Source organism: Sylvia atricapilla, chromosome 4 (genome assembly GCF_009819655.1).
Source record: "Sylvia atricapilla isolate bSylAtr1 chromosome 4, bSylAtr1.pri, whole genome shotgun sequence".
Lineage (NCBI taxonomy): Eukaryota > Metazoa > Chordata > Aves > Passeriformes > Sylviidae > Sylvia > Sylvia atricapilla.
The window spans coordinates 3,018,475-3,045,957 of NC_089143.1; the positions used below are offsets into that span (position 1 = coordinate 3,018,475).

General features: G+C 39.4%; 1 protein-coding gene across 1 annotated transcript in view; it reads left to right on the forward strand.

The window, feature by feature from the left end:
• The window catches only part of MTUS1 (microtubule associated scaffold protein 1), a 117,667-nt gene that overhangs the window by 14,233 nt on the left and 75,951 nt on the right, over positions 1-27,483 (forward strand). Inside the window, exons 2-3 of the mRNA XM_066316930.1 lie at positions 18,227-20,392; positions 22,533-22,728. Coding sequence (XP_066173027.1) covers positions 18,410-20,392; positions 22,533-22,728 — 2,179 coding nt within the window. The 5' untranslated portion in view covers positions 18,227-18,409. The remainder of the gene's footprint in view (positions 1-18,226; positions 20,393-22,532; positions 22,729-27,483) is intronic.

The following is a 27,483-nucleotide window of genomic DNA, read 5'->3' on the forward strand; positions in this document are numbered from 1 at the left end:
CAAAGCCTTGCCTCTTCCAGTATCATACTCTTCCACTGGTAACTCCATGGAGCTGTAGAATGCTGTGTGCTAGATGGAATTCTTATTGCTATCCACTTCAGTTTTGCACGGCAGAAAGAAACTTGGATTTGCCAAATTAGTTTGACACCGTGAAGAAATGAAATGCTACAAAGCTCGTTGTTATGGAGGGGTTTTTATCCAAGAACATTGGAGAGCTGAAGGAGTAATTTCCTTTTCAGAGAGCAATAATTTTATTTGTTTAGCCTCTATTGCTAAAAGGATGATATCTTAGTAGTGTAACAGTTGTCACATATCTCTCTGTAGGCAAAAGAGTGAGTTGATGCTCTGTGCCTTCTTCTATAATGATGCATTATCAATTCTCACTTGTAATTAAAGGTAACTGCAAAATTTCTTGTAATACTTCTGTATTACACATTATGGATGCACATTATCCACTGGATATCTTAGATTCAAAACACTTTTCCTGAAACATTGGAAGGTTGTTTTTGTTTTTTTTTTTAAAAAAAAGTTGTTTAGTTTTGTGATGTTTTAAGAGATTTCAATTGGCTTCATTCCTTAGAGCTTGAAAACCCAGAAATTGAGCTAAATAAACTAAATGAATGCAGAGAAAGTTCGTACTCAAAAAGAGAAATCATTCTGAAATGTTAACTCTTCGACTCTAAATTTGTATACCCAAAGGTGGTGGTTTGTCTGTGTTTAAAACGGTGTCAGTGAGAATGCAGCACTCAAATGGCCTAATTTAAATTATGAATATATTACAGTGACGTTTAATATAACTATGATAATTTCACATTTGAATTGACTTTGTTAAAATGAACTTGTTTGTATTTATTACAATTCTTTTATACCCTGAGGAAAGAAATATTTTCAGAGGGTGAAAGTAATTTTAACACTGTTTCACATAACTAATGTATTCTAGTTCTCCTTTTTTTTTTCTCTTCCCACTTTTCCTACAATGCAGAATTAATTTAGAAGCCCAGGTTTAGCAGCAAGTTGCACACTTCCAGGTTAATTCTATAATGTGATTAAATCAATTTAGTGAAGGAAAGTGTTCAGTTTTTTGGAAGTACCATTTTCACCTTTACTGTATCAGACAGGATTTAAGAGACTGCAGTTTATATCACTTAAATGTGAGGGAGAACTCTTAGTTCCCTAAGGCAAAAATGAATAATTGTTTGATGTGTTCCAATATGACTTTTCCAAACAACTGTTCTATTCTCAGGCTATCTGAAGGTGGGTTGAGATTACATTCATCCAAGCTGCTCTGCAGACTTTTCAGTGTAAAATTCTCTTCCATGGAGCTGTATGTTGTGGCATGAACTGGAGCACAAGGTCAGTGTTTTACCTGTGGTTTTTTGTAGGTTGTTTTGCAGTTTTTTTGCACTCATACAGGAGCCTTGTGCAGACAGCACTGATGGCACTGGGCTGCAGAAATTCCTGCCCACAGCAATTGCTCTCAAGTAGCTTGACTTTAGAGCTAAAGCTGTGGCAGCCCACAGCCTTATGAAAACAGTACTTTGTGGTTTTAAAGTCTGCTGAGTTCCTCAGCTGCAAAAAAAAGTGAGTTGAGTGAGTCCACCCTCCTCTTACTTCAGACCAGGCAAAGGTGTGCTTCTTTTCTTATCCAGAGGTTTTATCCCTCAGGAGGAACGTGATCCCAAGTGTTAGAGAGGACAGCTCTCTGCACACAGCATTTGTCAGATCTGTCCTTGTCAAACCTGCTCTCGGGATGGGTTGGTACCATGCAGGGAGGTTTTGATGCTGTGCTGGCAGAGCATCAGGAAAATTCCTCAGCCTGAGTCTTTTATTGCTGCGTGGCTGAACTGATCTTTGAAAGCTGAAATCTCAGGAGAGGACTCTCTGTAATCTGACTTCTAAGGTTTGGTTTTGGTGTCTCTTCTTCCTTTCCTCTCACTGATTGCTTGTACTCCTGTGTGCCACTGAGGAGGGATTCTGATGACTAATCTAACTCAGCCTCACTTGTCTCTTTTGAAAGGCTTCTGCTTTGATTATTGTAAGTAGATTTTCGGGGTTGGTTCTTTCTACTGTGCCCTTTTGGTGTAAGTTGTTGTTATACACCAAATAACCTCCCAGATTTATTACTTGAATAAATCCGCAAAAATACAAACGTGCTTTTATATGTGGTGCTGACAGTTTATTCTTTACTGCTTAGAGGTTGAATAGATTATTAGCATTTTTGCTTAAAAGTGCTTCAAAGTGTATCTTTTAGTTGTAAAAATTAATAGAAGGTGGCAGTATTTGTGAGTGAGGTGGTATTGAATGACAAGCATGTACTGTCCTTGGTTTCATGTTCCCTGGTGGTTTAAATTTTACAGCTAGAACAGAAGTGTTAGTGGCTTCCATGATCAAGGCTAAAAACACGCCAGGCTGAGAGACAAATGCCAAAAAACCTCCTTCAAGTAGTTCCATGTGTTGCTGACACACTATTTCCTGGAAGGCTGCTTGATGTGTTGGCAAAAGTAGTGTAATATGCCATTTTCTATTAGAAGTTTAGAAAGAAGCATCAAGTTCTTGTTCTTAAAATGGAGAGTTGGGAATGATAAAGGGCCTCTACTTAGTGGGGTTTTTGCTATTCTCAGTATTTTAAGTGATCTTTGATCATTGATCTTTGCATGCTGAGGTATTGCTTTTCTGTATTTGATCTTTTCTGATCCTGCTATCTTTAGCTAAGCTAAAATACTGAAACAGGATCTGCCAGTATTTGATTTCTAAATTAAAAGGAAATACCAATCAAACCTTTAAAGGTGATAAAGGAAATGTAATTTGTTTCTCTTTGTGAAAGGGGGGAAGGCCTAAAACTAGAGTGGGGGGAAAAAAAACAAGGAAATTACTATTGCAAAATGTATTCAAACCAACACAGTTACTGACTTGAATGTATTATTGAATTGTAATAAATACTGTGTTTATACTAACTTGACCTACAAACAAGCACAATTCTTTGCTCAAGCACAGAGTTCTACTTCAAGGGCAAACAAATCAATAAATACTGTGTAAAAATTGATAGTTTGAGGGATAGTGGGCTGGCTGCCTCTTGCTGCCTCAATCTTTTGGTGGTTTCAGGGGTTTTTCCAAGCAAGCAAGTATCCACAGCTTCACCTTAACTTACAGCTTCACTGTGATTGTTTCAGGAAGAAAGGTAAAAACCCCAAAACCCTGTAGGAGGAAATGCTGGATGCAGCAGTCTGCACATGGGTCTCTGTTAGATAAAAGTAGTAATTATTTCTAAAGAAATCCTGGAAGTAGCTTTTGAAGTGCAATGCAGTAGTGCAGTGACAATATCTTAAATTTATGATTCTCTTTTTTAGGTTATTTAACAACCTTCTAAGAATAGTATCCATTTTCAGCATTATCCCATTCCCCTGAAATGGTAGAGGAGGAATTACTTTTGTGCCTGCATTTCTATACCTCACCTGTGGCTTTCTGTTGTCTTTGAGTAGGACTGGTAGCAATGTTTTTACCAAAAAGCTTAGGATTTTTCCTAATAAAATGTCTTTTATCTTATCGATGCTGAAAGGTGAAGAGTACATGCAAGAAAATCTGTGCCTGTGAGGAACAGTGCCTTAAACACACAAAGTGGAAGCTGGTGCTTGGTATCAGGTGTCCTGATGCCAGAGCAGGTATCAGATTTTACCTGTAGCAAACTGGGCTGACACCTCCAGCCTAAAAGTCTGGAAAAAGGCATTAAGCTGAATCTGCTGAAATGTTTAACAAAAGTGCTGTGGACTGTGACCTGTGTGCCTTTCTTTGTGTAAGCACAGATACGTTTTTCAAACTGAGAAAGGGAAACCATTGTCACAGTTCACTGATGTCCTGCTTTTCATTCCTCTTCAAAACTGATCATTTCCTCAGATGGAGTGGAGGGGAGTGCAGGCTGTGAAGACATCCACAAACTTTGTTTCCCTGACTGTGATCTGAGGGAGTGTGCAATCTGAGGTGACTGCACAGTACCAATTGTTGTCCAGAATTGTACAATTCTTGTCCCTCTTGTCCTGTTCCTGGTCACTCTGCTGTAGCTTGGGCTGTCAGTGACAACTCCTTCATGTGCCTGTAAAGCTTGTGTCTTGCAAGGGAGGCCTCCTCACTTCCTGCTTTCAACTTGATTGTGATTTACTAATGAGGCTTTAGTTAGTGAAAGCAGGTGATTTGTGTTTGCATCTATATAGTGGCTGAATTTGTTCTGTGTGAGAAATACACTGTTGCCACTGAAGTCCTGAACCAAACCTGAAAGTCTCCAAGTGCCTTCTGTCAGAAGCAGCAAGTGACTGGTATTTCTCTGTATATATTCTTGCTGGGTAAGTGTAACAGTACTGGCATCTTGTTTCTGTCTGAATGTGGTAGGTCATTAAGCAAAATGTGTTCTTGTGACTCTGACTCCTCTCTAACCCTCCCTTCACAGCAGTCATCTAGAAGCCAGCTTTGCCATTCTGCTCTGAAAGGGGGGTTTTATTGAGTTTCCGAAAACATGCTTTTACTTTTCTTCCTACGTTGACTAGAACTTTTCTCATCTAGAGCGTATGAGCTTCTTGGGGTTTATTCTGATTGTGGTGGGGAAGATGTAGCAGCAGTCAGGAGAGTCCCATTGTCCTGATGACATTCTTTGTAGCTGTTACTGTTCAAATGAGAGTGCAGTTGTGATTGCTGTAGCTGCATCTGTTTGGTTGTTAAATCTGCTGAGGTGGTTCCCCTTGGGCTGCAGAAGCTGTCAGCTTTCCTGGAGCCTAGCTGCCTCTTGGCAAAGAGGTGGGATGTCATGCCAGTGTGGCTCATGTAATATGAGAGACACGGATTTTGGCATCCTCAGTTTGAAAGAAGTCTGGTGGTGAGACCACAGGAATGTTCTCTGCGTTGGTGTTTGGTTTCCCCTTCTGTAGTGAACATTTTAAATGTATGGAAGTTCTCAGTTCCTGCAAGATCTGCCCAGGCCACGGGGTGAATCTGTGCAAATGCAGACTTCTGCTCATGGTTCTGGTGCTGTAATTTCAATTAGCAGAGCCTGGCTTGGGCTTTGTTATTACATCCTTTGATTCAGAAGGGAATCAATTCACCTGTGGTTGGTTTGGAATCCAGACTGTTCACTGATCTAACTGTTGATTTACATGTGTATTTGGCATTGCAAACTCAACAGGGATCTTAGTAAATGTGTTTTGTGTTATTTCAAGAGTGAGTATTTTATGGTTAAATCCTAGAATTGTATTTTGTTCCTGTACACTATAAATGAGTTACTCTTTATATCTAAGGTAGAGATAGGCATCTGATTAATCAAGTTAACCTAACTGCAAGCTCCAGTGTATTATTGCACTGAATCAGTGGTAAGAATTGTGATTGTTTTGTCAAATAGCTTTTAAAATGTATTTTTCCATTGTATGGTCATAAAAGCAAAGATACAGGTACTGACATACAAAGAAACCTGAATAGTGAGGTTTATTATGTTTTATTTCTGTATGTGGAATCTAATGAGCAGGCTTGTTGAAGTAAGCACAGTGTAATAGTGTGTTTCTTGTGTTCAGTCCATTCTATGCAAAATAACTGAACCATGGGTGAAGATCTAAAAATTGGCTGCTAAAGTGGTGCACAGAACTGGAGGAGGCACTGATGGCAGAAGTGTTCCTGTGTTTGTTAAGATTACTCTGCCTAAACCAAAACATGCTGTCTGTTGGTGTGTGAATGCCAGTTTGTTCTCTATGTTAAGGCTCTTTGCTCTTTCAGTGGAGCCTGTGGGAATCTTTCAGGTATATTGGATGCAGAAAGCATTCTTACAGAGTTTCCAGCCTCCCTGCCATAAGCCTGGGATTGGCTTGGATTTGGTTTGGATCACCACCTGCTGTGTGAAATTGCAGTTTCTTTATAGTACATGGGATTGCAGGTTTGTATACCTAAATATACAATTTTTAGGAATGAATGAAGCTTGTCCACAGCCCTTAAATCCATTAGTAGCCAACTTTTAATTTGAAGTGTGGGTGGGAATAATTGAAACCCTCAGATTTTCAGTCTCCTTATGCAAACTTGGAATTCAGGAACACAACAAGGAGAAACACACCACTTTTGGTGCAACTACTAACACAGAGGTGGGTGGTAAACTGGTAGCACTTAAAACTTTTAGAAACTGGAAGTTTAAGCAGGCAGTTGCTTTTGCTTCTGCCTTGGATGGGGAGAGGAGGATTCTGAAACAGTTCAGAAAACTTTTTGGTACCGTTTACTATTACAAAAAGAGTTGCTTTTGCTCCCTTTCACACCAGCCATTCTCTGTATTGCAGTGGTTTTAAGAAAACAGTCAAAGTCAGACTAACTTCTGCTGTGGAAGGCTTGACTGTCTGACACACAACTTGATTTTGAGACCAATGTGTATTGGTAGAAGTTGTTTGCCTGTCATGGCATCATTTAAGAAAATACATTTTTCTCCTTTCTAATTTTTAAAAAACATCTTATTTTTACTGAAGACCTTTATCAATAGTCTGGATTGAGTTACTTGGCCCAGTCAGTCTGTCATGTGCAGGATCAGAAGAGGAGGACTAACCTGAGCACTTGGTACTTGCCCACACATTGAACCTTGGCCTCCTCCACGACAATTGTTGCAGTTCCTAGGTATTGTCCTGACTTCTGGCATACTTAGTTTTTACTAGGAACTTCCTTGTAGGTGGAGGAAATTCAGCCCAGGGAAGCTTATTGTCACCACCCTATCCACAGAACTATTTTGCAGGGTTTCCATTCCTTATTACTGCTTACAGCAAACTTTTGAACGGTTTTATGTCTAACCACCAAATACTGCTTTTCAATCCTGAAGGCTTTGCTGTAGCTGGACTTTTCAGAGGATGGAAGCAAGTGGTTTCCAGGTGCCAATCCCCTCCACCTCTGGTTCTTGTGAGGCAATTTCCTCTGGAGAAAGTTCCTAATGCAGCATTAATGGCTTGGAGTTGACATTTATGAGCAGTACACTACCCAAATGGCTTGTGAAAACACCTCTGGTATGTTTAATTTGGCTCAGAGAGAGCAGAACCCCAGTGGTGGATTTGGAGGAAAAACATCAAGGTAGAAACCTTCTTCTCTTCCAGGAATATGCTGCAATACCTGATGAAGGAGGGAGGAAGCACTCTTAAATAGTCTCCAAAATTACAGAAACACAAATTAGACTTCCAGTGGATCTTTTGGAGTCTCCTGGATATTCTGCTTGGCTCAGCTCAACCTTTTTTTCCCCCTCAGCTTTTGGCACTTAGGGCTATGCATTTTCCTAGCAGAAGAAGCTAATGACTTTATTGATTTTCTAAGATTAGTCAGCAGTGGGTGTGTGTTGTGGTTTGCGTTTATTTTGTTGGATTTTTTTCCCTGGCCTGCATAGGCAACCCTTCTGTATTCAGCCTGCTGTAATATTCTGGGATTTCATTTACCAGAGCTGATCCACAAGCTGTGCATGCAGAATCCTGACTGAGCAGGTCATGAGGACCCTTGTGTGTGCACTGTGGATTTCTAGATGGAAATTTAGAAACTGCAGCATTGTTGATAAGCTCTGGTGAACTTGCTGCTGGTAGAGGAAGTAATTCTGTCATGCAAACTTAAACTGAGATTGCTTTCAAAAGGAAGTTGGTTACCCTTCACAGGTCAGTATTTGGTTGTGCAAGTTTAATGAATTTACTGGGTAGCTGAATGTCAGGTTTTTGTTTATTTTTTTCCCCATGGTGTTTCTTCCTCATTCCCCAATCCCCCACTCCATGCAATGTGCAGCACAAACACATGGGAGAATTGTTTTCTTGCTTCTTTAAGCAGAAATACAGGAGTTCCTTATGAATATTCCAAACTCATGTCAGCTGTATGCAGTTACTCAGTATGCTTCTTTGTGTTAGCCCTGTGTAGAGCTTTCCACCTGCACTGCAGAGTGGTGAAATTCCTTATCCAAGTGTGTCTGACTTGCCTTTGATAGGGCTGGTAGTCCCAGAGATTTCTGTGCTCTTAGGTGACTCTTTAACCCAGAAGCTGCCATAAGATGCTGGTACTCAGCAGAACTAAAGGATGAAGGTCTGTGGCCAGTGTAAATCCAATAATAAGTAATATTCTGTCCTAGTTAATGACAGATGTGTTATGTCTTTGGATGAACAGCCTGGAAAGCACAGCTTTGGAGGAACTTGTGCACAGTGATGCTTTAGGCCTTTGTGCTCTTTAGTTTTGAACCAGGGAACCTTTGAGTTTTGACTGTGAGAATATAAAGGATCATTGAAATAGAATCTTTGCCTGTCTCTTTGCAGAATCTATAGAAGCTTCAGTATTTTTTTTTCCTAAGACATTTTTTAGATATTACTAGAGAGAAACTCATTAATCTGTGCTCTTCCAGTTATTTGCTGCTGCAGATTTTTATGTCTTCAATTTGTTTTAGCCCAATAAATGGTATTGTGTAGGTCACTGCTAAGAAGACTGGATGTCTGGTTGTAGAATGACTGCTGGAAAGTGTTCCAGATCAGAGTGATGACCTCTAGAATCATCGTGCTGCTGTCACTCCCTGTATGCAGTTTCACCCCATTAGGCTTCTAAAGCCACTGAAGGCAGAGCCAAGAAGGGTTAAACGTGAGGAGAGCTGTATTGCAGACTGGGTAATTGAGACAGCAAATCTCAAAGACTGCAGAGAACCAAACCCTGCATGTAATTGCCTGACTGAGGGTGCTGTATGCCATAGCTTCATGTGTGATCAGAACTTGCAAAAAAGACTAAGCTGACTCTGAAAAAAAAACAGCCAAGAGGAAGAGAGAGGCAGTTTTTGCCTCTTAATTGTGAGACTCTATTCGGTTGTCAGTTGTTTAAGGGTCATGATCTAATTCATTGTAAAATCAGAGAGGTTTTCACTTGTTAGCACAGAGACAGTGCCAGAGCATGCAGTGTCCTCTTGCAATATCTCCCATCTAATGGAAGTCTGCACAGATGAAACTCACTGGGGAACATCAACTGTGGATGTGGCACTGGATGTGTTACACTTCTGTCACTGCCTGTGGCATTTATTTTAATCAATCTTGAGTTGAAATCAAAGCTAATGTTCTCATATAACATATAACTGTAGTTCCAGGGTGTCTGCAATGATGTGATAAGGTGTTTATACACTTCATTCTTGTGGGAATTTGTCGAGTCAGCTATGAGCTGAATGGGGAGAACTTCTTGAAGAGTTTACACTTGAAGTTGTAACATCCTTCAACTCTCTGAATAAAGTTTTGGGAGAGGATTGGCTATACTGTAAAACAGCATGTAATCTATAACAAGCACCATTTGGATTTTATGCTTGACTTCAAGCAAATGGATTGACGGAAAAATATTCAAAGATTAATTTGTACCACTTGAGCTTTAAGGAAGAAAATTCTAATTCTTTGCTAGACCACAGCATCCTTGTGGGATCTCCTGTGGGCTGACAGGATGATTTCTGTACATTTTCTTTTTTTTTTTTTTTTTTTTTTTTTTTTTTTTTTTTTTTTTTAACCAGCTCTGCAAAACTGCCACAGCACATTTCTTGCCTTTTTTTTTTTTTTTTTTTTCTGTTGCAGAGGTGCAGTGCTGTGTTCAGCTTTGCAGAGCTGGTCCCTCTTGGAGTCAGAGGCTTTTGTCCTTTGGGTCTGTTGTGGTTTGATATTTGTCAAATTTTGTTTATCAGCTGGGAGATAGGATTTTTGGGAGAAAAAGGCAAAACAGGCACAACTTAAAAGTAAGAACAGATAGATTTTATTAATTTTAAAAACCACTAAATTTTTGTCTTGTAGCATCTTCCCCATAACCCTAAAAAGGCTCCTCTCCCAAAATAATGTAAAATTGTGTTTAAATAGTAACAACAGACTGAAAATCATAATTTTCTCTCTGTAGTGTATAAAAAAATAAACAATTGAGAGGGGTGGGGGGAAGAAAATGTTTGAATAACTCAGCAAATCTCATTTTTTTTTCTTTCCTCTTTTTTTTTTCTTAGTGTATATTAATAAAATCTATCTGTTCTTACTTTTAAGTTGTGCCTGTTTTGCCTTTTTCTCCCAAAAATCCTATCTCCCAGCTGATAAACAAAATTTGACAAATATCAAACCACAACAGGGTCCAAAGGGAAACAGCCAAAAAATGTAGAAATAATACAACTCTTGTATCAGGACTGATCTCACTGTGAGGAGCAGTTTGCTTTGTCGGAAAAATAACAAGATTTTCTTTTGAATGTTAACCAAATGTGTTTTATTTGGGTTATTTTTGCCTGAGACTCCGTTTGAAACAATGGTTGTGAGTTTCCCCCTTGCTCCAGATCCCCATTGTCCAACACTGCAGGTGAAATACTGACAAAACTGTTGGGATTTAAACTGCTATCCAGCAATATTTGCTAAAAATCCTCAACAACCATTATGCCTTTAGCACTTTTAATAATTGGATTGTGCTGCTTCCTAGTTACCAAAATATTATTTCCTGTAACCAGTTTATTACAGTTTTGTTGGATTTTTTTTTCACTATATAAAATCAATAACCTAATTGTTTTTTTAAGTCTAAAAGCACTTTGTTTTTTAATTGGCAAATGAAGCATCTTCAGAATTAAATTCTGCTGTGATGATGTTGTTGTGCAAAAGTGCAGTCCTAACTCAGTGGTAGAACTTATTGATGTGTCAGTGGAAACTGTTCTGGACTGGCTGTAGTTTTTAGTGAATAAATGACCACTTCTGCACAGAAAACAACTTTTGAGTCTGCAAAAACTGCGAGCTGGTTGAATTTCTGACACGGTTAATGTGAGAAATCCTAAGCATATTGATTAATTCTCCAATTTCTGCTGCAAAGCAATATCATGGCAGAGGTTCTGCTCTTTCAGTCACCGTTTTGGTCAGCTTTTTCATAGAAATTAATCAAGTTATTGATTATATTGAATATTCTGCATTGTACAGAATACTCCACTAGAACTAAAGAGTACTGCTGTACTTACAGTATCTTGCTTCACTGCAGGTTGAGAGTACTCCAAATGCTCTGTAAATTAATGAAGATCAATGGATGGGAGCAGATGAATCTTTCTGTATCTTTAACTGTCCCATTCCATTGATCCAGTCCATACAAAGAGTATAATACTCACACTATAGTGGGCACAGATGCTTCATAAAAAAATCAGGAACATGAAAAGTTTCAAGTTAGCACAGAAGCTTAAAAGCTCTCAGTGTATGCTGCCTGGCACATTGTGGTAATGATTAAAGCCATTTCTACTCTCACCTGCCAAGTTGTGGCTCATTCTTAGGAAACAACCTTTTTTTTGTTGTTTTTTTTTCCCCCAAGGTTATGACTGGTATTTTAGCCAGCACTCTTGCAATGTGCTGCTGCTTCTGCAGAGTGTTTCTGCCTGTTGTATTTGCTGGTTTGTGAAAGCTTTGTACTTGTCAGACAAGAGGAGATGAGCAGCAGACAATCTTCACTTAAATATTATTTATTAAATAATCTGGATGTTCAAAACCCAAGGTTTAAAAATCACACACACACAAAATGAAAAAAAAAAACCACACAACTATAAAGTCACCAGCAAAAACACTTTGCCATTTGTCTTGAGAATCCAGATGTAATTACTATTCTGCACTGCTTCCCTGTGTACCTGCTTCTGTACTAGATTTGACTCAGCTAGGATGGGAAGAGAAGAAGATGGGGCAAGTTAAGAGGATTGACACAACTGTAAAAGAAGAGAAAACTACAATGCAGAGTTGGAAGGTTGGGGGAGGAATGATCTGTTAGTTTGGAATAGCTTCTATTTTGACTGAAGTTGGTTTAAAGGAGAATGGGCAGCAAGGGTGCTGATGGATGGAATTTGATCAGAGAATGAGAAATTATGATCAGAATGTATGATGAGGCGTGTCAGGAAAATTGCTGGATATCTGATGACTACCTTGAAACTTGAGGACACTTGAAGAGCACAAATCTTATTTGGTCTGTGTGAGCAAATGGACAGACCTAGGAGGAGTTCACAGAGTATTTTTGTTCTTCATGATACATCACTGCCTTTCTTCCTGTACTGATAATATTTCAATCAGTGGGGATTAATATTTCAGTCAGAGGGAAAATGTCTGTGAATAATCCTGGCCCACTGTTTCATAGCTTAGAGATATCAATGTGTATGAATGTGCCCTTTAAATGGTAGCAGTGGACAGAACCAGTTTAGCAGAATTCCAGGAAACAGAGAAGGTGATCTGATTTGTAATCCCTATCTAGTCAAATAACTTGAACACTGGTGAGGATTGTTAAACACTGAGCTCTGACAATCTCAGGCTCGTTTGTGCTTACCTATTCAATCAAGTCTTTCAAAAAGAAGTACCTGAACATTGACCTTGCAAGGAAGTGCCATAATAAATCTACTGTTTGCTTTTTCAAGTTCCAGCTCCTTCCTTTCATTTGACCTGAAAGCTTATCCTTTCTTGTACAATAACATATGCTTTTGCTAAATAATTTAGCTGTGATAAAATAGCAAAAAAAAAAAAAAAAAAAAAAGTCCATAAATCCCCAAAGTCTCTTTCTGAAAAGGTAATGTCTAATTTACCTTTAAGAAAGAATTTAATGTGTTCTTGCAAGTTCCTAAAGAGGAACAGACTGAGTATTGATCTCATGGAGGACCATGCACAGGCTTTGTTCATGATGGTAATAGATAAACAAATTATAACTGACCATTTGTGCAGTTGAAAACTTGGAAACCCTTGTGAGTAGTCTGACACTTTCAGCAATGAATGCTGTCTTAATGAAGCTGTAAATGAGAGTCCAATTAAGTGCTGGGAGTGTGCTGGACTATTCAAGTGAGGGGCTTATTGCTGTTCTCATCTGCACATTCCAATAGGTGGCTGTGGTTTTGTTTGATCATGCACTTAATCTCAGACAATAAAGTACACTTCCTTCCTTGCAGTGTGTTAGTAGCTGGTGTTTGTCACTGGCTGGTGTTTGCTTAGCTCTTATTTATGTGACTTTCATCCTGGCTGTTGCTATAAAACAGAGTGGGGGAAAAGATGTGCATTTTCAGAACACTCTGGTCTAGGAGGTTGCTTGTACCTCCAAATCCCTAGAATCCTGGATGACATTTCTAGACAATGTTATTAAGTATCTTGGTTATCTAAGTAAAAGATGGCCTTTATTTACTTCTTTTTAAAAAAATTACTGGACCAGTGTTCCGCTATTGAAGCTCTTCTAAAACTTACCTAATGGTAAAATTCAAAAGTTGTCAATTATTTAAGGAGGAACTGTGTTATCAAGACGCTGCATAAATCTGTTGGAGTATCTGTGTTTGTTATGTGCTTACAAATAGTCTGAAATAGAAGGAGAGAACAGCATAATATCCTTAAACAGGACAACAAGGATGGTCAGAGTTCATAAGTCATTAAATGGATAAGGACTTTTCATCTTAGCAAAACAATGACTATGGGAAGGAGAAGAAGGCTTCAAAAGCCTTTAAAACTTTCTATTGAACCAGCAATCTGAGGAGTGAGCCTGCAAACTGAGAGTTTGGGGAAAGTGCTGTCTCAAACAACCATTTCTTCACTAGTAGGATTAACTACAAGGGGCAGTGTGTTTGTTAGGATCAGCTGTCAAGTTTTGGGTAGTCTGATGGTAGTGTCATGGTTTGGACATCCTATGGGAGGTCAAAACCTCTTGCACAACTTTAGGATGTCTGATTTCTGCAGTGGAACCTCTCTTCTACTTTACTTCTTCCGTGTCTTAGAGCCCAGATGTAACTCATTGCTCCTTGAATTGCTCCTTGATTACTGTAATTTTGTGTTAGGCTTCAGTCTTGAAACAGGCCAGCAAATAGCCCAAGAGAAGGCAAAACCTGATGTTTTATGCCTTTGGAAATGATAGTACTCCTTCAGTCAAAAATGCCTGCGTGATTGCTTGCAAACATAACTTGCACATCATTTCTGCTCTACTGTATCGAGTGTCTAACGTGGTTTCTGACTTCTCAAATCTCTTTGACTAAAGCACACTGATACTGCTTAGCTGCCTTGTGGGCTTGGTTTGGGCTTGGTGCTTTGTCGGGGTGTTTTGTTCTTTTATAAACACCTTCACAATACATTCACTGGTGATGTTGTGTATTCTGAAGCAAGCAGTGCCATGAGCATATGAGAACTTAATGTCATACACTTTTAGGAATAGACTGTCCTTAAAATGTTATAAATGTTTGTGTAAAGTTGCTAGAGGAGCTTAACTTATCCTCTCTGGAGTCATTTGAATTAGCTTGGCAATAGGCTCGTTTGCATTAGAATGTGACATTACTGAGGCAGCAGAGAGGTCTGAAGTGTGCAATTCTGTGTAAATGCAGCCTTATCTGGACCATTTTGTGTTTTCCTGGTGCTTTCTTACGGGGCATATTCAGGCAACACTGAACAGCATTTTGGGAGGGAAGCCTGGTTGCTGTGGATGATGCCACCTCTGCCTTTAGGTGTATATGCTGAAAAGTCATCCTTCTGTGATCGTGTTGTGTTCCAGGACATGCTCAAGGAACTGGTTGTAGTGTAATGCATTAACATATGAAATGCTTTGTATGGTTTTTAGTTTCAGGGACTGTGGTAATCGTGACCAGGTAATACGGTTTTCTGCTGGAATGCTGATGCTGCATTTTGTCTGGTATCAAACATGTTCAGTTAATTAGAGCACTTCTAGACTGCCTCCCTGCGTGTCTGGGCACACCCTCTCCTTTCAGGTTTATTCCCCACCTTATGTCCCTTTTCATACAGGCTTCACAAATGCAGCTGATGGGTTTGAGTAAAGCTCTGGGATGATTTGCTTGAAAGGATCAAGTTCCAGCTGGAGTACCAGGAAAAGCATCAATTATTACTGTCTGCATTGTGACACTAACAAAAACTGTCTTGAGTTCTTGTAGTCATTTGTCAGCCTGTGGCTTGAATTATCTATTGTAATTACCTGGGTTGGATTCCTGTTTACCTAGCAGTGAAGGAATGACTGTCCCCCTGCCCTTTAAATCACATTCCTGGACACCTCTTATTGGTTAGTAGAAGTGACAAGATCTTGCTCTGAGCCCACTTCTCTATGTTGGGAGTATTTCTCCTGGATCTGGGACCATTGGCAGCCAATTCATCCTCTTTTTAGGATAATCTACTTGCCAAGTTTCTTCCTTTTTTTTTTTTTTTTTTTTTTTTTTTTTTTTTTTCCCTTCTCAGAGTGGTACTACTGTTACCCAAGCTCTTATTTCAGTTGAGGAAGGGGAAAACTCAGAGCTCAGGCAGTGAAGCCTTTTTCTTGCTGTGTGTAAGCACTGGATGTGCACAGCTGAGATTTGGTAAGCCGAGCTTTACTGAAGGCAAAACCAGCTGAGCTGTTTTGCACTGCACTGTGGTGTGTTGTGGAGGCCAGGCATTCATAATGCTTGATGTAAGACCAAGTCAAAGCAAATTTATTAGTATTTAGTTTAGAGAATTCCTCCAGTCACCAGTTGCCAGGAACAGTGTGTTCTCAGCAAGGGCAACTGTTGTGTCTGTGTGTCTGCTGTGACTGCCCCATGGAGGAGATGCTGGGCTGAGGGAAATTTTGCATTCAGCCTTCTATGGCAAATCCAAAACTAATGAATTTCTCATTGCCAGGATGTGTTTTCATTAGATAATTAACATATTGTTCTATTGAGAGCGACAGAACGTCAGTTCTTTAAGGAATAATGTTCATCTAGGTTTCAGATTTTTAAATACCATAGCTGATGCTTAGGAATACCTTTTTATGCAGGAAGTTTTCAGGACTCTAAATGTGGATGTGAAGCTGGTCTACTTGCTCATCAAAGTATTGATTACTATCGTGAAGATTTGCTTTAAAAATACTTGAATTGGTAATTTATTTCTACATGTTTTCTAGTTATGTGAAAGTCCAGAGCACTAAGTAAACAGACTTATTTACGACTATGTACACTTTGCTATGTGCAGCTTGAGCAGGTTTCTTCATTTCTCTACTCAGTATCAAAACTACTTTTATTTTTTTTGAGCTTCTTCAGCATCAGTTGAATCAAACTTGACTTAGCAACCTGTGTTGTTTCAAATTTTGGCATTATTACCTACGTATACTGTAAAGTAATGCACCATTCTTTAAATCCTTGGGATTTTAATCTTGCTAAGTCTTGATATATTGAAGTTGCCTATTTTCTGCAGAAAGAAAGCTCTTGAAAGAGGCAGGACTTCTGGTTTGATTCGAGCTGCTGCTGAATCAAAATGGAATCTTAACTTTTGTTGCATGACTAGGTGAGCAAGCTGTGTTAAGGGCTAGTATCCAGACAAGCAGAAACAAGTTTTAATGTGTCAAAACAACAGTGAAAGCAAAGGGTGCAAATATTTCTCAGCAGTGGATTCTGTGATTGACTTAAACGAATGGAAAATGATTCAGAACAGATTCTTGCCCTGCCTTTAGGGAAGACTTTCTCTGAAGAACTCTTCGATCTGCCTTAAGTTTCCTAGTTGAAGGTGAAGGTACTACAGTTGTTCATGCTTCTTTAGGGATTGGATATTAGTGAGTAAGCAGAAGATCTAGATCTTAAGGAACCAGGAGATGTTTTAGCTGGACAAATCATTTCATCTTGGGGGTGGGAGGGGGGCAGAGGAACCTGTGCTGTCTGATCTCAGTGGTTTTGGTTTCCTTGTTTCAGGGGCTTTTAACCTTCAATCTGAGTCAGATGTTCAAAGCACCATGTGAAGACAAGGTTGTGGGCCACTCTGTGGTTGGTTCTTAGCAGAGAAATCCTTGCAGTTCTACAATACTCTTACTTTGGGTGCTGCTTTTTTGGACTCAAAACTGTTTATAGGCCCTGCAGCTTTATCCTTTTCATTTAGTATGATGAAGGCTTTATTTTGCATGTAGTTACTCAAGCTGTGTTTCCAGCTGAAAAGAGTAAGGCTTAAGGAAAAAAGTGGATTTTGAATAATGCAAGAAGTTACTTACCTTTCACTACTTTATTGTGCTGGCTTCATTTTTATGCTTTCTGAAGTGGAAGTGAAGTGCACTCTTTTTTGTGCATAAGTTTGTTTTCTTTCTCCTGCTGTGGTTTCCAGAATAGCTTATATGGTTTCTGTGAGGATTTAAACTTATTTGCTAAAGAAGAAATCAAGAGTTGCTTCTCTTCTCAGAACAAACTTGTTTTCCAAAGCATTCCTCTACAAAAATATGATTACAGAAGTGTTCTTCAATGTGCCTGATCAACGTTGCTATAGCAGAAATCTATTATTAGTATTATTAATATTGTTATATTTTCTGACCTTGTTTAAACTGTTTTGTATTGCATCCAGTATTGTTAGTGTAGTTGAAACAGTGAAATAATTTCAGACTTTAACATAATTCTTACATGAATTATGAGTTATTCTGCCCACCATCCATGCTTAATCCTGATGGACGTGTCCTGCTGCACCACATTTCAAATATGTCATTACATCAGTGTCCTTGTTCGAGGACACCACACTCTGATGTCTGCATTCTTGTTTAAACAAAACACAGACCTGTTAACTTATTGTTTTTGATGACAAGTGCCCTCCTTCCTGCTCTTTGATTGGAGAGCATAATCCATCATTCCAGACAGGTGAAGGTGTTCAACAGGTTCATTTTCTTCAGTTGGGAAGCTGACCTTTCTCCATGAGTACATCTTTGGCCAGATTGCCCTGTCAGATCTACTGAACTTCTTCCCACCTATGCAGGTTTTATTGCTCTGAAAGTGAGCCTCTTTCTGGCAGGTTCCTCACCCACTGCAGCCATTTGTTATAAATCTGAAGTTCTTCCTTCCTCTGGTCTTGTTTCTGATATAGGAGCCTTTCATATGGAGTGCTGCAGAGGTCATCCCGCTGTTTTGGACAGTTTGATCTCCCTCTTTCACATTCTTGTGGTTTTGGTACTTGGGTGAAGTCTTAGTGCTTGTTAGGAACTTGGCACTGTGTGTTTCATGGGGCCCAGAGCTGATCACACACCTCCCTCTCCTCTCTTTATTTCAACTCAGATGTCTTAAATAACCCTTGGGAAATCTTCAGCTGCCTGCTCTATGCATTGCTGCTTCAAGGGCAGGAAAAAGGCCGTCAGTGCAGAGGAAAAAGTCTCTGGGGTTGTTAGTGCGCTGCATCAAGGGATGAGGACTGAAGTTTCTCTTCACTGGGATTCCGAGTGTTGCTTCTGTGTTGCTGCTCTGATGTCTGAAGACTAGGAACTTAGGAATGTCTACTATCTTAAAATCCTGGTTTGGCTAACTTTTTAAATTTCTTTTTAATTCCAGAACGTTTGAATCTTCTTGGGAAACATGAAAACAAAGAGCTGCTTTTTAAATATCTTTCAGGACCATTGACACATTCCAGGGAAAAGCGGTTGGGTTTTTTTTCTGCAAAGTTCAGAAGAATCTGCATTCCCTGGGATTTTAAAGAATTATAAAATGAAAACGGTTTAAAATTTAGCCTTCAAAATGAATGTTGTGAAGTGTGACGACAAAGAAAAGAATGGCTTGAAGTCTTCCTTACTTATAAGGGATGAAAATGGAAATAGTTACGCATGTGACAGAGGTGCACCTTCCTCAGAGACCTGTACTGCCAAGACACATGGTCATTCAATTGACCAGAATATAGTGGCTGAGCATGAGGGCGATACTATTTTTGAAAATAAGGGTGACTTCAGAAATCCTGTAAACCAGCAGTGCATTCAAGTACTTGATTTGCAGAAGACACCTGGTAAATACAGCTGCGCAGGAGCTCCACGGGGAGATACAGATGCTGCATGCAAATCTTCTGTGGCTGAACAGACCTGTATGTGCCCTTTGAACTGCGGCTTGGGAGCAGCGACAAGCTTAGTGAAAGGGGATTTTGCTCTGGCAAAGATGCAAACTCCGAGTATCAAACACTCAGTGCCTTACAGCCAGAATGACTCCAAGTCTGTACTGACTCCTCCTGCTTCAGAGCAGAACATGCAGTCCCTGGAAAATGACAGAACACGCTTCCAGCTGAGCACATTGGATGTTACTGTTACAGGTGAAAGTCTTGGAAATGATCAAAATGGTGACAGGCTTCTGGGGGAAACATTTATCTCTTCTGAAGGGTGTATTACAGAGAAATTTGATAGAACCGGCTCAGAAAGAACACCTAATTTAATCTCTGCAGGTGTTGAACACTATCAAAAAACCGCTAACAAGACTGATAAAGGATCCCTGGAAACAGAAGCACACGCTGTAGAAATACCTGCTGGATGTATAGATACTTATAAACGAGATGTATTATCCCCATGCATTAATATTAATGAGGGTGACCAAGCAGAATCCTTTCAGATTACTCCTTACCATGATGAAACTGGGAATTCCAATGCTGAAGCTTGCATGTGTAATCATGTAAATAGCGTGCACCTTCTCCCAGTGGATCAAATGGATGGAGAACAAGTATCAAACAAAACTAGTGAGCCTTTCACCAAAGAACAAAGTGTCTCTGGAAATGCTGCTCTTCAGAATAAGCACAACATTCCTTCTATATCTTGCAGTGTTCCAAAATTGAAGAAGACGTTTATGCCTGAGCTGAAATGTGAAGCAACTTTCATGGTCTTCAGTCCAACAGGTGATGAAAGAAATTCATCTCTGTGTACTTCAACTCCTAATGAACAATCAAAAAATAGGACTTTTTCTATTTCAGCTTTGGAAGAACTTGGAGACAAGTCTTTTAGACTAAGACCAAGTGAAACATTTGTAGGAGGGCATAACAGAAGGCCTAGGCTTAAAGCTACTTCAGATCAAGCTGCAAGAAAACCAATGGGCATGTCTTCTATTGCATCAACAATAACCAAAGCAAAAAAATCAGAGATAGTGAGTTTTCCCAAGCCCAATTTTAAAAACGTTAAGCCAAAGGTTGTGTCTAGACCTGTGCTACAGCCAAGAGACAGTGCAGCATTAAAACAGTCTCCCCAGTCCCCTCAGCTATCATCTGTCTCCTCACCTTTAAGGGCTGGTTCCTCAAGGCAATTGTCCTCCTCTAGAAAAGTGCTGAAAAAACCAGATCTTGCTAAAGACACTAAGGTGGAATTGCCTGTAAATAAATCCCATAAGCTACATGTTAACAAACACCTCTTGGCTAGCCAAGTGGAACGTGCCACAGCACATCCCAGAAACGCTTCCCATAGGGTTTCCAAAGCACCTGCATTAAAGCAGAGTCCACAAGACGTTGACAGAGCGAGCGCTCCCCATCCGGCGTGCTCCTTGGCTTCTGCTGTGCCCCCAGCGTCTGGAGACAGCTCCAAAGAGATGCTGGATGATAAAATGGAAAGTTCCAGCTCCTTAATGACGCCGTGTACTCAAAACATCGACCTGAGCAAAGGTGGAAAAGGGCAAAGCAGCGACATGGGGCAGCTTCTGGAAGCGCCGTTGGTAGAAGATCCGGCGAATGAAGTGTTTGATGTGCGCTCCCTTCCTTCGGTAGGTTTGTTTGCTTTCATACTCACTTGTATGTTTTGTACATTTGCAAAAAAAAGGAGATTCGGTATTGCACAGTGTGGAAATTATGGAATGGGTTTGGTGTCTACAAATGAAACTGTGGTGTTGATTTCTGTGCGGAGAAAGACAGTGAAGAAGTATTGTTTTACAAATCGGTTGCAGTGGTCCTCAACTGCAATTTAGTGTCTCCACCTTCATCTTACTCCATAACACAATTTTTTTTTTTAGTTAAGTCCTTTTAAGACAATACAGTTTGTAAGATGTCTAATAAAAGCAAACAAGTCTTAATTTAGTCAACCTTGTAAAATTGCCTAGCATAACTTGGTGAGCTTTTCTAAATACAGTTTTTAATGTCCATTTCTTTCAAGATGATTCTAGTGATGCTGTAACTTCAAATAGACATTAAACTGCTGGTTTTGGTATTTTCTTTCCTTCCAAAATGTGATTTAGAACTGAATTAAACTTTTTAAAATCAGTCACGTAAATTTTGTGCATATATTAACAGTAACATTAAGTCACACAAAACCCAGAGACCAATACATTGGTGAAACATTTGATTTTTTTTTTTAACATCTTAATTTCACCGTCTCTCCTTTGTATAATTTGGGGAGTTTATTTGTTTGAAGTAGAGCTGGGACTCATTAGAATAATTGGGAGTAGTCAGGAACTATTTCTCATGCAGAGGGCATATAGCTGGCTTTAGGCTGGCAGCCAGCTGGAAGGTGCAAACTTCCTGGCCGGGAGGTATGCGTGTGCTGCTTGGTTTGGGAAAGATTTTGGGATGAGTCAGCTGCCTGTCAGGAGAAACGTGCTGCTTTCAAGTGCACTGAAAGAAAATGAAGAGAAAAGGAACAGAGGGAAGAGTGTTGGGATTGGGTTTACCAGGATTTCAGGAGGCGCAGTCAGGATGCAGAATTGGAGTCTTGCTGCTTTTTGAAGTCTCTCCTGTTAGTAGCTTATGGGTTCAACAGCTGATGTTAAATTGGTGAAATGGAGGCAGCAGCTGTTACTGGTAAAACTGGCATTGTCTGAATCTTTGACCTTGCTAATTTCCCAGAAAAATTCCGGTGAAACTCAGTATACAAGGGGAAGCTACTTAGAACATTTTGAAACACTGCACAAGAAATTAATAAATACTATTATTTACTAGAGTAATAATTTAACTTGAAGACTTAAGTAAGCGTGAAAGCGAGGATGGTCTGTTTTAATTCTAGTCTCTGAGAGTTTGTATCCTTCATCAGTCTTTATATTTGGTATGAAAAAATTGAAGAGAATGCTTTTAATGAATTCCATTGCCAAAAAAGATAATTTTGTGATTTTAATTGTTCTGCTTGTACCTGGAGAAGCAAAAAAAGATTTTTCTATAAAGTGTGCAGCAGACAAATCAGCTGGATTACACTTTAAAAGTGGCCTTTTAAAGTGGGAAAATACAGATTAACGTTTGAAAACGAACATGAGGATTGTAGTAAAAAATGAAAAGTTTAATATTCCAACCAAATTGCTGCAATCAGCTTGAGTCACAGAGAAGCACATGAGGAGCTGAACTTTTTGTAAATTGTGTAAATTGTGTCTGTAAAGTGTTTCACACCTATAAACCAGTTATTTTAAACTGAGGCTACTCCTGTGCTTGTGTTTTATCTGTAGCACCTCAATAAGAAGGATTTTAAGCAGTTGTGACTTAAGACCTAGAGCAGGAAACTATTACAAGGGCTGTGACATTTCAGGTAGTACAGGACAACTAACTTCTCATGGCATTAACATGTCTAGTTGGTTGGTTAAGATCTTGAGATTAGGTATAGTCATGTAATTGCGTGGCTTAATTAGAGTTTGGGGAGGAAGAGGAAGAAATTCTGATGTAAAATGACCTCGGCAACCTCTTTTTAGTGTGTTGGTCATGACCAGTGGTTAGCTTCAAACAAATAGGTTTGCATTGCTGAAGGTCATTCAGGAGATTGTTCTTGAAGTTCTGAGCTGCAGATGTGGACAGTGGGATAAAGACTAACTGGGTTTCCTACTTGGGTGGTCAGTATTTCATTACAGATGCTGCAGAGGGAAATCCTTAGTTTCTCACAGTGATGATGAGTTGGCTTTTTGGTTTCTGGGGTTTTTTTTCTTGAAACAGATGCCTTCTGTGAAAGATGGGACAACACAAGGGAAAAACGTACCAAAGAAAGACCAAATCACACTACGAAGTGTATTAACTCCCAAGGTTAAAATGGTGCCATCTGTGTCGACCTTGAAGAGAGGATGTGAAAATAGAACTATCAGCACCATTAAAACCCCTTCTCACAAAGAAACTCTTCTGTCATCAAGCTCTGGTAAGAGAATTTTGCACTGGAATATCACCACTTAACCACTTTGTTAAAATTGAGGTTCATGCTTAATGTAATTTTTGACACAACTTTTAGGGTAGTACAGAGCTATATGTCAGTGTTAAATACAAGAGTGTCTCAATTCTAAATTGCTAATATGGGGCAAAAAAAAAAAAAAAAAGGTAGGTTACAACTCATAGTTGTAAAATCTCATCTTATAAGGAGTGTGTTTAGGAGGGTGTGGTGCTATTAGAAAAAAATCAATATTAAGTATTATTTATATTTGGTTATATTATAGTATTTTGTGAAATTACAACTGAAATAACTTGAAAGAGGAGGAGATAGAGTGCTCAGGTACAATGCTCTTGTAATAAGCACCTGCATGCTATCCCCATGGGAAAGAGTCCTTATTTCAGGACATAACATATTTTGTTCAACCTAATTTTAGTGCAGCTCTGTCGTTTCTATAAAGGGGAGAACATGATTGAAGGTGAGACTACTGCTTGAGCTGCTAATTTAACTCTGATTAGTAGCAAGGGCAGGGATGAATCTCTCACCTAGTCTGTAGGCTGCTGTTCAAATCTCATGACTACAAACTACATTCTGTAGCTGTATTATAGACATTCAGAAGTGCTCTGGTGGGTTCGGTGCTGGGGTTTTTAACCAAGTGTGGCAATATTCTGTAACTATTATAGACATTCAGAAGTGCTCTGGTGGGTTCGGTGCTGGGGTTTTTAACCAAGTGTGGCAATATTCTGTAACTATTATAGACATTCAGAAGTGCTCTGGTGGGTTCGGTGCTGGGGTTTTTAACCAAGTGTGGCAATATTCTGTAACTATTATAGACATTCAGAAGTGCTCTGGTGGGTTCGGTGCTGGGGTTTTTAACCAAGTGTGGCAATATTCTGTAACTATTATAGACATTCAGAAGTGCTCTGGTGGGTTCGGTGCTGGGGTTTTTAACCAAGTGTGGCAATATTCTGTAACTATTATAGACATTCAGAAGTGCTCTGGTAGGTTCTGTGCTGGGTTTTTTAACCAAGTGTGGCAATATTCTGTAACTATTATAGACATTCAAAAGTGCTCTGGTGGGTTCGGTGCTGGGTTTTTTAACCAAGTGTGGCAATATTCTGTAACTATTATAGACATTCAGAAGTGCTCTGGTGGGTTCGGTGCTGGGGTTTTTTTTTAACCAAGTGTGGCAATATTCTGTAACTATTATAGACATTCAGAAGTGCTCTGGTGGGTTCGGTGCTGGGGTTTTTAACCAAGTGTGGCAATATTCTGTAACTGTATTATAGACATTCAGAAGTGCTCTGGTAGGTTATGTGCTGGGTTTTTAACCAAGTGTGGCAATCTAACTAGTTACAAAGGTAACCTGTCTATGAATGGCTACACTACAATGGACTGGAATTTGGAAAGCACACACCCAGCTGTACCCAGTAAAACCTGTTCCTTTTGGTTTTTTTTTTTCTTTGTTAACCCACTCAATCTAAGATTATAAAACAGTAAAAAAATAGTCCTCTTAATTATATACAGGTGGTGGGATGTGATAAAATCTGTATGTGTATTCCTTTATGGGATGAGTACCTCAGAGAAAGTGGGTATAGGCTATTCTCCCACTGGAGGTTTGCTCATGTGAGGCACTTGCTCAGGGAACCAGGCACCAACCTGTTGGCTGCCAGCTTCATGGAGAACTCATCACCCCTCTAAATACCAACCTAGAGCTTTCCTGTCTGTAATTATGGCCTTTGAAGAAGAGAGATGGATAGAGATACAGAGTTTTCCTTTAGGTTATTAATCTGGCTAAGATTTATGATACTGTCACTAGAAATAAATGTAAGCATAGGTGAGTTATAGGAATAACTTCTGCCCTTCAGAAAAAAGAGAAATTAGATTTACTTTCAGAAGAAACAGAAGGCATTTGCTGTTGAAAATAAAAGCATTTAGTATCCAGATTTTTTTTTTTTTAAACCTGTCACTCCTTAACTAATTGGTAGTCAGTAGAATATTTTCCAGATTTTTCCCACTGGAAAAAAGCTGCTTAAACTAAAAGCATGGAGCAGCACTTTACCATTTCAAACCTGTGGTGTGATGTAAGACTGGGACTTCAATGCTGCACATGAGGAGAAATCTGTATTCTCCATGCCCTTTTCCCAGTCCCCTGTTCCTAGCTCACTGTCTCTGGCACATATTACCCTTCATCTTGCTTATGCAGTGTTTTGGTGCAACAGAGTAGGATTTGCTGCATTCAGCTGTACATCCCTTACAAAAGGAGTTTTTAAACGTGTCCTTGCTCCCTGGGGAACCTTGTACTGGTGCAAATCATGGGGTGGGAATGGGGCAAAATAGGAGTTATTTGGGATTGCTGCTAAACCCCCACAGTATTATGTGTATTTAACCTTTCAGCTAAAACCATATCTACTGCTGCTTACCCCTTCAGCTTTTAACATTTTTGAGGTAAAACTGTACATACCCTTCTTGTGACCAAGTGGCAGTTTGTAAACCAAACCCAGTTACCTGTTTAGGCTAAAACATTCCTGAAGGGAGTAACTATTTTTTCCAGTGGAGTCACTTGAACACTTTGGTATTAAACTTCAGCCCCCAGATAAATCATTCAGTAGCTGTACAGTTGTCTGCTGTCAGGATTTTGTACAGATAGAAAGGAAAGGACTTCTGAAGGTTGCCTGGAACTGGGTCAGTACTGAATTCTGACTCAAGTGGAGTTTTAAAAATGTCCAGCTCCTAATGAATTTGTTCCTTCCTGAGGTAATAGCATATATGCAGCTATTTCTTAAGCAGTTTTTGATAGTATTTGGATTCTTGAGCAATAAGAGAAGTTTGTGTAGTTGAATCTATTAAAATGAGTGAAATGACAGTATAAGCTCTGTGTCAACTCTCCTGTGTATGGTGAGGGGCAGAAGTGGGGCATCTGCCCAAAATGTACTTGTGTATGTACTATTCCTAGAATAATCAAGAGCTTCTGAGGATTGTGTTCACACAATGGAAGGAAATGGAAGGAAAGAAATAAAAAGAAATTAAAGGGAAAAAAGGCCATGTATAAAACACCAGTTATAAGATCCGTGGAACTTGTCAGGAATTGAGATTTTGCTAATTTTTTTTCCACTTGTCAAACTTAAGTATTCAGTGGTAACATACTAACCCAATAGAAAGTGTTTCTTCTCAGGAAATTTCCTGGTTCTTACCTGAGCAGAAGACAGCAGAAGGAGAGCAGAACTCATACCCTAAACACTGTATTTTTGTGAGGTTATTTGGAGAGCATTTTAGGCTAGAAATAACTGGCTTATTTCATTGTTCACCTGTGTTGGTGTATCTTAGCTGGAACTTGAAGGTTTTGCTGAATTAGAAATAGGTTCTCTAAAAGACAAGCACACCTTGATCACTGTACCAAAGTGATCTGGGAAATGGTGAAGCCTCATTTCTGCAACTGTGACCAGATTTCTGGATTAGCTGCGAGCTGGATGCCTCAAAATTATTTCTTTAACTATTTATCTCTTTCTTCATAAGAGGGGATGACACACTCCCTTTGAGATAAAAATCTTAATTCTCTAGAGGTAACTTTTCCACAGTGGTGTGTGTAGGTTTCTGTAGTACTGTATGGCATACTCTTCTGCTATGTTTGTTTTCTGTCAATGAAACCGTTTATTAGAATTCAAGACACAGAATAACATGTTTGACTTACCCATTCTTACTGCAAAGGATATATAATTTCAGGTAGAGGACTTTGAACTAGTTTCAGAATCAAAGCAACTGTTGTTTTTGTTCCCATGAAACACACAGAACCTTTTAATTTGGATGTACCAGTGTGGAGGAGTAATAGCCTGCTGACTGTTAAGGTGTTAGAGTTTTTGAAGAGTCCTGTCTTTGCCTCACTTGAAAGGAGGAGTTGAAGGGGATTGGAAAAGCCAAGGAGCTTTGGTGTTCCCGTGGAACATCACTCCCAAGATTTTCTGCTATCACACCTGCCCCAGCAGCTGTATATTTAACCCCCTGTGCAGTTGAACAAAAGCACTGCGACAGTTTGAGCCACAGGAAATTATTTGAACAGCATTAAATAGGAAACTGAATGATTCACAGTAAATCTAAAATTGTATATGCCCACCAGTGCCTTTTTACCTTCTTTTGCTGACGACAACCTGCCTGAAAATAAGGAAAGACCTTTCCCTGCCAGTAAGACTTCTGCTATGCTATAACTTCACTTCTGCCTTAAAATTACACCATTACTTAAAATTATTTCTCACTGTAAGAAACTTCACATTGTTGTTGATGTCTTAGCTCTGAAAAGATGAGAGCTCTGTCCTGCCTTGTAAGTAATAGAAACTCTTTGGGAATCTGAAAGTATCAGTAATACTATTCCTCTGCTTACTGTTAAAGACTTGCAGAAATCAGTGGAAACTATATAAATTATCTGTGTGACAAGAAATGTCTCTTGCTGTCTGATGGGGTGTTTTTTGACATTTTGGGTACTCTTTTGTCTCAGGTTTAAGTTCACTGATATCCCTTCAGCAGTATAGCAGCCCTGTGCTTTACTTATCATTTCCACAAATCTGATCTTGGGGTCACTCTCTTTTTCTCTTGAGGGTATTTTCATAGCATTTAGCAAGACCAGTGAGAGCTTGGGCCCAGAGAAGCTTTAAAATATGAATTCTGTGTTTCCTTAAAGATGTTTTTGAACAAGTGAGACTTTTTCCTTATGACAGGTTGATCTTAAGGACTTTTTCTGTGTTCTGCAGCTACCAG